Source organism: Ailuropoda melanoleuca, chromosome 7, assembly GCF_002007445.2.
Source record: "Ailuropoda melanoleuca isolate Jingjing chromosome 7, ASM200744v2, whole genome shotgun sequence".
NCBI lineage: Eukaryota > Metazoa > Chordata > Mammalia > Carnivora > Ursidae > Ailuropoda > Ailuropoda melanoleuca.
This window is the reverse complement of record NC_048224.1, coordinates 51281153-51291152: the sequence shown is the minus strand read 5'-3', so window position 1 is coordinate 51291152 and position 10000 is coordinate 51281153. Positions and strand designations below refer to the sequence as shown.

Below are 10000 nucleotides of genomic sequence, written 5' to 3'. Positions count from 1 at the left end.
TATTCTTTTAAATGCAGTGATTTCCCCCATCAAATGCCAATCAAGTATTTCAGGCGTCCCTCTCGATAATTTCTCTATAAATTCCTCTAGGCAAAGCTTTTGTACATTTGAAAGCCTGTAAAAACCTTTTATTTAAAAAATAATAATAATATGCAATTTCAAAAGCTTTTTGTTCCCATTTCAATCAAAAATAACTTCATACGCATTAAATGAAATTTTGCAAGTAATCATAGACTAATGAGGATTCATTGATTTAACTAGTTCAGGGAGTCTGCGAAGGGAATGAGAATTTAAAGTAAGCAAGCTATTTCATTTAGAAGACCAGCTAATATGCAGGTACAGTAAGTCCTCTTTACTGAGAAATGTAATCAGGACTTTTGTCTCGGGAGAGACTCTCATTGCCCTCTCTGTGTGCACAATCCTAACTCCTATTAACATTAACAGGCACCACACATGCACACGGAGGAGATGCCAGCCTTGGTAGTGTGTATGCATGGCAGCTGTGGTGACTAAATAATCCATATGGCTCTGAAGAGAAGTTATGGTTTACTAGGTCTAAAGTCACAGCCACAGTGGTGGAATTCAGAAATTAGAACCAAGCCTCAATAATAAATGCTTTATCCAAACTCTCTCCTATCTAACCACAGCCTGGTAGCAGTTAGGGCAGGGTTTTGACAATCTAACTCTAGCAATGGTTTATAGAAGATTTAAAAAAAAAAAAAAAAAGTTCCACGTTTGAGGAAATCTGAAATACTTCATGGGCCCAGAGAAGTTGCCCTCCTCCCAGACCACCACTCCAATCCCAGTATTCATTCATGCATTTCCCCACAAAATATAGAAAATCACATAGAAGCTTTAGAGAGAAAAAAAAATCAAAGGTCTGACTTAAACCACCACAGTCAGCAAAATCAGAGTAAAGTATGAAACTCAATCTTCAACATGAAAATCAAAAAATGCAGTGATCTTACACAACACATATATGCTGAAATGTAAATTCCACAGGTGTGTAAAGTGTAGCGTATAACCACTAACTCTAATTGTTCCTGCTTTTAGGTACTGAAGTCACAGTCTTAATGCTCATTTCATAAGTTTCCTGAAGCCCAAGTCAACAACTTATTCCTTCTTTTCCTAGTGAAGAAAATATTCTTGTGAAGTTCAGTTTAGTGAAGACACTACTGCACAAACACACACACGCTTATACTCTGAAAAGAGGTGATAACTGTTTACTAGCCATGTTGCTGAAATTAGGCTTCAGCAAAAAAAGACTAGACGACACAAAACTCTTAGTATACTTTCATATAAGAGAAAGTACAATAAAAACTTCCTATTTGTATCTCCAATTAGGTCAATTAATATTCAGAAAAATTCTGTAACACCACATTTCAATAATCATAAGGGGGGGAAATACAGCAATGTTCTAGAAGCTTCTCTAGACCTTTCAATCAATTTTATTTATATGCAAAACCAAGAGAAACTAAAAAAAAAAAAAAAAAACCCCAAAAAAAAAAAAAAAAAAAAACAAAGCTCTTCCTGATGCTAAAGCTCTCAATTTACTGACAGGCAAATGGCTTCATGCTGCCACTTAATCTCATTTCTTGCATAATGCCCTCTAATTAGCATATCAAAGTGAATTAATACTTCTAGGGCATTAGCAATGGGGAAATCTGCTCCAGGCTCACAATAGCAGTTAAGAGAGAGCCAAGAAATCCTCAAAAACACCACAAACCACTTTGCATTGCAAAACTGTTCAATTTATTTATCCTCTCTCTCTAAACACTTTTACCGCACACTGTTTTACTACTGTTCACCAAACAAAATGATAATTGCCAAAGTTACCAGCATCTGTAATGCCTGTTTAGAATCTTAATTTAGATTATGTTGCAGATAATTTCTATATGCAACCATTTGTTCTATTATAAATGTTAATATAGAGACAGTGGAAATGTTGACATTCTCAATTAGTTAATTTGAATTTGAAATAAAATTTTATGGGATTTTAAAATTTATGAATTTTTTAATGTAAAAAGCCACCTGCTGGACTCTGATGCCTAAGAAATGTGCTTTGAAAACTGATGTATCACATAAAACAAAACAAACACACAAAAAAATCATTTTGCCATAACATATGTTGAGTCTTCCAAATAATGATTTAAACATCGTGAGGAATCATCAGCATTAAAAGGATTACATTGTATACAAAGTCCTCATTAATATGACCACACAAAAAGGGTTATTGTTCAAAATAGCTTTTTTTAAAGCAGTTAAACTTGAGAAAAAAAAGAAATACAAAACTTTAAACAATTATTTTTATCCATAATTAATTTTAATTGTCTTCAGTCCTCATCACCTACCATCATGTAGTCAGTCCAAAAAAAACCAAAAAAACAAAACAAAAAAAACCCCATGCCAGTTCAACCTAACACATTATCACACCATTTTTTGCTAAAGATACACTCAGATGTAGTACTAAAGCAAACTACCGTCACCATCAAAAACTACAAACATGTTATATTTACAGAATACGTCTATAAAAAAATAATAAGTAAGAGATTCTGGTTATTATTTTACCTACAAAGGCAATAATTAGAATTAAGTTTGAAGATTATTAAAATTTATTTGAACATGTTCTGTGTCTGAAGGCATAAAAAGATGCTTTATTTTTTCAGTGACTCGTCAAGCATTGCTTATTAATTTATTAGCTAAATATAACAACACTATCACCTAGCTGTGATAACAATTTGTTTGATTAACTTCTGTAACTTTGTAAAAAAAAAAATCTGATAGCCAGGTCTGGAAAACTTCGACCAACTTACACTACATAGTGATGTAAATTACTTACTCTTTTCATTCTTAAAGACTCAAATAGCCTACTGAAGGAGAGCAAATGCTTGAAAAGGTCAACATGAAGGGGTGGGGGGTGTGCAAGCTTTGTTAGTCAGTTACTACCTAAATCATGCTGATCACACTGATAAATGGCTAAAACACAAGCCTGCTGAGAAAACAAATAAAACATTATTCTCATAGTGTCAATATTGAAATAATAAATACCTAAAGATGTCCACATGTACCTGAATAGAGGAAAAATAGTCTAAAATCTTTATTTAACTTTATGTGTTTGTGCTGTTTTAAGTATTTATTCTGAATAGATACCTCATTGGTTAAGAGTATAAAATAAAGTGGTGACTGATTTAGGGTGTGGTTCATGAATTGTGGTTTCAATTCTTTATGACTGTACTTCATGTAACAGAACTTCATCCTATACAATGCCACCATAAAGTATCAAAATATAAATAATCCAAGTAAAATGTTAAACTTAAGTCTGCCTTGGAAGAAACCTTTTACAAAATTTTATAAATTGAAATAAAAAAGTACAAGTAAAATTAATTAAAAGGGAAAGGATTATGGAATGAAAGATGTGCACAGATATATTTTATGAAAGCCAATGAAACACTACGCTCTTTAGGGTAAATCAGGGCTTCCTTTGCCACTTATTAATATACTTCTGATTAGGAATAAAATTATGTAAATTAATAAAATAACATAGTAAAGTCCCAAGCAAAAGACCAAAACTACATAAATCTGTAATAAAATGAACTCCACTAAAACTCAGCATGAAGGAATTACTTGCACAGATCAAGTTAATACTGACAAGAGGTTCAATATATTTTTATTGGGAAGGAAAAAAAGGGTTTTAAGATATCCCCATATTTTTAAGATAATATAATACTTGATACTGTAGATCATGAAGTTCTAAACCAGTATGGTAGGAGGACTTTTTTCCAGATTTTCTATGAATATATTGCAAGTATTGTCTTAAAAGGATGAGAGAGGAAGAGTAAGAAAGTTAGCAAAACACCTCTCTTTCACATCCTCCCTCAATACCTCCTTTAAAAGCTATAATGAGTTATACAAATCTATAAAAATAGAAAAAAAATTTGATTAAATATTCTTAAATTGCTTTAAGGAAAAATTTGTAATAAAGCAATATAATTTACAACATTTCTAAGATACACTGACTTTGTATCTTTTCCTGTTTAGTTATTTAATATTTCCAGAGTAAACAAGACATAATGTGTCTAAAACTGATATGAAATTTAAAATGTTAAAAGTCCATTGAAATTTGCTTCAAAATAATTTTGAAAGGGTGGGAGTTACAGAGAAAAAAAGATTGGCCAAGTGTTGCTAACTGCTGAAAGTGGGCAATTAGTTTATGGGGGTTCAAGTTTCTCTTCTCTCTACATGTTTTTTATGCTTCCAGTTGTCCATAATAAAAAGTTCTTAAAAACTAGAAAGTTCATTAAAAAACAAAAATGAATCATGTATGGAATGGTGCATTTGCTTTTAAAGTCTGGGACAAATAATGATAATTATATTGGAAATACTGCAGAAGCAACTTGAAAGAAAACATGAAATATATAAAATAGCATTTAGTCTCATATATAACAGTTTTCATCTTTCCTGTTAAATTTTCACTCCATGGAATATTTGGTTTTTATACATTGGGAATTAAAGAATTACATGGCACTGTATAAAGAAAATGAACAAATTTTAATATTGAGCCATTAAAAAAAAGAAAATAGAAAAAGAAGACTCCAATGAGTCTCTAAGCCTGTAGGGTCAGAATTAAATAGAGGTGTTCACTGAGAGCACTGCTCTGTCCCTCTGAAACCCAGTCATACTGATAGCACTAAAGATAAAAGGTTTAATCATATATATCACATTCTAAATGCATATAAAAACCCACATAACAAACTACATTCTTGATCCAGTTTTCATATCTAAAATTCTATGACTTGTTCCAGTGGGGAGGGGGGTCCTTTAAAAGTAAAGCATTTTTAATAGTCATTTTCTTCTCCTTAAACATAAAAAATACTTCAACCAGCCCAACCAGCCAAGCAGGCCTTTCTCTTCCCCTGCGGACACCTCCTGCAGTAGAGAAGTTCATTAAGTTTTATGATCTTCCCAAGTCAGTCCTGCTTATAAGCCTCACAAAGGCCACAAATCTGGCAAACCATCATGTATGCCATTAGACATTACTAGTAAATGAACGCTATTTAGGGTTTGTGGTGGCAATAAATCAGAGTTTGGTTGGCAGCTATCAACATAGAGTATTTTAACCTACCATTTAGGAAGGAAAACGTTGTGTTGATTTTTTTTTTAAATACAAAACATTTTTTTTTCACAATATGATTCAGATTATATACGAAAATGCTGGATTTTCATTAGAATTTTTAAAAATACATTTATTTCTCAAAAAGAACCATTTTCTTCATTTGAACTCTCATAACTGAAGGCTTTGGAAAGAAGGCAGATTTGTGAGGATGGAATATTTCACAAAGAAAAGTACTTCAACAATCAGATTAAGGTGGCCAAAAAGATGTGAGGGAATGTACCAACATAAGTATGTAGATGAGGAGTCCTCGGAGTATCAGGGATATTTAATAAGAGATAGATGGTAAAATATGACTAAAAAGCAATTAAGAGGAAAATCTCAACATATCAACAATTATCTTGCTGGTTGCTTAGTTTAAAATAGACAAATATGCTGATTTTAAAACCTGTAACTCTTCAGTTGCTTTCGAAATGCATAAATATCACAATTCAACGAGAGATGATGTTTCTACCCAAAAATAATTGTACGATGAATTTTACAGAAGAATACATTTTCAAGAAAAAGCAAGCACCTCCTAGTAAAAGTATACTTTCCCTACCTCTGAACAAGAAAATAATATAATTGTGGTAGATTACCCATTTATCTGTCAGAAGGGAAAAATATCTTTTCATATCTGGTAAGAGAGAAAAAAAGATGTTTTCCAAACTAAATCCCTCACGTACATCAGAACTGGCTGTGTTCACTGTCTGATCAGAAACCTCAAAATCTACTGGCAGATCTATAAATACGGAATTTTTAAAAAATGATTTTGTCTTATTTTAGGAGAAGCACAACTGAAACGACATTATCCACTGAAGTGACAGTTTTTCCCCCCACCTTCCCACTAGTCAACCCCCTACTCCTTCATTATGCAGAATAGAGTCATCACATAATGTTCTGTTACAAGTGACTAAGTAAACTTTCTCTAGATTGCAGAGAATTAATCTTTGGATACTATATTATTAGATGAAATTAAGATGATCTAAAGAAAAACCATTATGAAATACACATATATTCTACAATGATTATTTTATAAGTTCATGATGTTTCCAAAGCAGAAACTGTGGGAACAGATGTGGGGAGGAAGGGGGGAGGCCTGGAATTTGCTGCCCTGCTTTCTTTGCCTTGGTAACAGTAATGTCCACACAGATGTTTTATTTCAAATCAAGGATTCTAGGTCCAGCGTCCCTGTCTCCTTCTAAGACTAGTTTTGGAGGGTGAGGTGGAGCTATGGGTAGTAGGGGAGAAAGGAGAGGGAGAGAAAGAGCTTCACCCCCATCAATCATTTGGTACTTAAATCCCGTCCCTCTCGAGCTTAGAGAGGCAGGCAGGAAGATGCCTCTGCCCCAGACAGCCGCCTTTACTCTTTGTTGGCTGTTGGCTTTTTACAAAAGAGATAACGTGCAAACTTGAATCTGCCGGCAAAAGCATAAAAAGAGGATCTAATTTACAAGTTATCACTGAAAGCCTCAGAAACAATTTTCAAAAACACAAAAATTTCCTTTGTCAGCTACCTCTTGCTTCTTAAATAGCAAGAGCCCTAGCAAAGCTCTCTGCCAGTAATGCCAGACTCTGAAAAGACTTGTTTCTTTTTCGTAACTCACCTTTGACATGAGGCTGACTATACTTTCCTTTCAGAATGGTGTAACTAAGTCTTGTGCAAATAAGCAACGAGAGGACTTATGCCTCCTAATTGAATTCTGCCTGCTGCTAAATGTCTAAACAAGAAAAGCAGTTTGCTGGGTTTGGTTCTCAAGCTGGCTAGGCCAAAACTTTAAAAAGGCAAAAAAATAAATACAAATAGCGAGAAGGGGGTGATAGGGGAAGAATATCAATCCTGTCTCCCTAGTAATATAATGCCGTGTAAGTTGAATCAATCTTAATATTCACAACATAGTCAATACCCCAGTGCTTAGCTGTCAGCAGAAACTGAAGTGGAGCCCTGATAGCAAGAAAATCCTTGGACATTAAGCAACATAATTTACTGAGAATTGTACGCTTTTAGGCTTCTAAACTAAGAATCTTCAAGATTTAATGCCTAATGTCTTAATTTATAGTCAGATAAAAATTATCTACCATTTTAAATCACAATGTTTCCTAAAGGTAGCTAAAAATCGACACAGAGTAAGTTAGTAATTTAAAATGCCTGTGGTTTTCAAAATGTAAAATACATCTTTAAAAGAATCACTCGACATTTACAAACCATGAATACTATATGAATGAAAAGCAGAAAAACTACTCTTTAAGGATCTCGGTATTTTCTGTTAATTATGGTTTTAACATATATTTTAATAGGCAGCAATAATCCATCACTTTCTCTTGATTGCTTTTAGAATCAGAATAGCATTGCAGAGTGAAAAATATGTTTAAAAAGGAGAACAATTCCCCTACCAACTAACAACTATAGTCAGTGTGCCATCATTTGTGCACTCAATTTAAACACAATGACTTTTAATCTTAAATAGCATCACTTGGATATTGAATATTGCTATATCCTGGACTTTAACTTTCTCTTCTTTGCCTCAACTTAAAAAACAGCAACTTTAAAATACCTTATAGCTAACACACACACATACACACACACAAATCAACAGTAAAGCTTGTTTAATGCACTTGTTTGCCATATACAGGGCAGATAATGCCAAATCTGAACTAAAGGATCTAAATTAAATTTCTAATTCCACTTGAGTTCCTACTATCATCTCAAGGCTAAAATACCTTTAATTTTAAAAAGTCTAACAAGAAAATTAAATTGAAATGAATTACCAGAAATCTGTTTTTGTAGTTTTTATTCCAGCACTTCTGTAAAACCTGTCTTCTCATGTTCCCTGCCTTGAACACTTCAAAAATTGTTTAACCTGCTAATGTGAAGCTTTTTCTACTTTATAAAATATACTAAACATATTTGCAATGTAATTACTTCAAGCATAAAATTTAATGAAAGTAGTAATAGATGTAATACATTGTATATGCCTAAACACGTCATTACCCTTTCTTGCTTCTTAGAAGTAGCCTTCCCAACTAAAAGACTAATTCAAACATCCTGCGGGAGTCTGTTCAATTGCATCTGTTCTTCTATCTGTGGAGCTGAAGCTTGGACTGTCTAAGTAAAACAAAGTTCGGGCGATGCTTCTCCCGGGGACTCGGTCCCTGGCATCCAGTCTCCCGTTGCTCCTTCTAAAAACTGACATACAAACAAGGCGAAAAGGAGTGGGAGAGGGCGGCCGGCGCTCCGGGCCGCCCCNGGCCCCCCCCCCCCCCCCCGCCCTGCCTGCAGCCAGGGGCGGCCGCCTGGGGACAGCGACCCAGCCCCGTCCGCATCTACACTTCATTTTATACCAGGAGCGGAACTGAGAAATCGACTCCAGATTTATTGCAGTTTTTTCTCAAGACCAGGAGGTGGGAAGGAGAGAATGATCAAAGATGGCGGTGCCCAAAAGCAGCAGCTCTCAACTGGAGAGTGGAAGGAGTAGCTCTGACCCCACCTCGGGGGTCTCCAGGCCCACTACCGGGCGCAGCCTCTTACCTGTTTTCTCTTTGATCTCACACAGGACGCTGAAGAGCGCGGGTTTCATTCTGTGACAGTTCAGGGCATGTTTCCTAAAAAACAAATAGCAAAACACAAAGGTATTAGCATCACCTATGGAATAATATGGCGCCTTCCTTTAAGTTAGACCCAAGATTTAATTCCGGCCCTCTATTTTGGAAGGCTCCTTGGAACCACGGCAAGTCAACAGAAACTCAAGTTGACTAGTTAGCGACAGCCCGCAAGCTACGGCGGCTAAAGCTCCAGCCCGAACGAGGCGCGACCCATCTGCCCGGCAGGCAGCTGCCTCGGCGACCGCAGGGCGCGAACCCGCGCGGGGAGCCTAGATAGCGGGGCAGACGACGGCGACCCGGGGGAGGGGACGGCGCGGAGGGGCTCCCGCATCTGCCCTCCATAGGGGGAGCGGGCGCGGCGCCCGCGACCGGCCGACTGCGGCCAGCGGGCGGTGACAGCTCGGCAAAGTTTGCGAGGCGGCCCTCCCTTCCCCGAGAACTTGGCCGCCCGCACCCGGACCCGCCAGGGAACCGCCCATCGCCCCGCGCCCTCCCGGCTGGCGCGGCCGCCCGCACCGCGAGGTCGTCCCGCGGCCAAGTGGAGCCTGGAGCCGCGACTCCGGGCCGGAGGAGAAAGTTGCACTTCCCGCAAGTGCGGCCCGGGGCCCTCTCAGGGCGGCGTGCCCAGGGTCCAGGCGGGAGGTTTGAATCCGTGGGAGGGGGCCGGGCTGAGAGAGGGCCGGACCGGGGAGGGCAAGAAAACCACAAAATTCGCGTGGCACCAAGTCCGTCCCGAGCCCCGAGAGCAACTTTGCGGACTCTCGCCCGCGTCGAGGGGTGCGGGCAAGTCCCCCCGAGGCCCGGGCTGGCGGCCGGTTTGCGGATAAAGTTCCCTGCCCAGGGCTGAGGCCCCTGCCCCGGGCGCCACCCCGGGCCCCAACTCGGCCGCGGGCCCGGCTCCCGCACACACACAAAAGATGCTTAATGAGACGACACCAACTTTGCTTGCGCCTCGTCCAAGCTCTGGTCGGTGATGGTCATGATCTGGTGGAGGATGTCGCCGATGTCCTGCTTCCTGCCGTCGCCGTCCGCCCCTTCGTGGCCGTGCGGGGGAGGCGGCAGGGCCATGCCCCCCTGCACCGAGTGGCCGGCCAGGTTCACCCCGGCCAGAGTCTGCAGCATCCTGGATTGATCGTCCATCCCGCCGCGCGCGGGCGGGAGCGGGCGGCGGCGGCGGCTGAGGCGAAGGCTGAGGCGGCGGCGGCAGCGGCGGCGGCGGCGACGAGGGAGGAGAAGAAAGAGGGGGAG

The 10000-nt window shown here is 38.9% G+C and overlaps 1 protein-coding gene across 4 annotated transcripts in view; it reads right to left on the bottom strand.

Moving 5' to 3' along the window:
* PBX3 (PBX homeobox 3) overlaps positions 1-10000 on the bottom strand; it is a 209201-nt gene that overhangs the window by 198475 nt on the left and 726 nt on the right. For 2 of the 4 annotated variants that reach the window (XM_019796489.2, XM_034664530.1), the window contains exons 1-2: positions 9693-9994; positions 8679-8752 (exon numbers count right to left, since the gene is read on the bottom strand). In XM_019796489.2, coding sequence (XP_019652048.2) covers positions 8679-8752; positions 9693-9892 — 274 coding nt within the window. In that variant the 5' untranslated portion in view covers positions 9893-9994. The other 2 variants (XM_034664529.1, XM_034664528.1) reach the window with 2 other exon arrangements.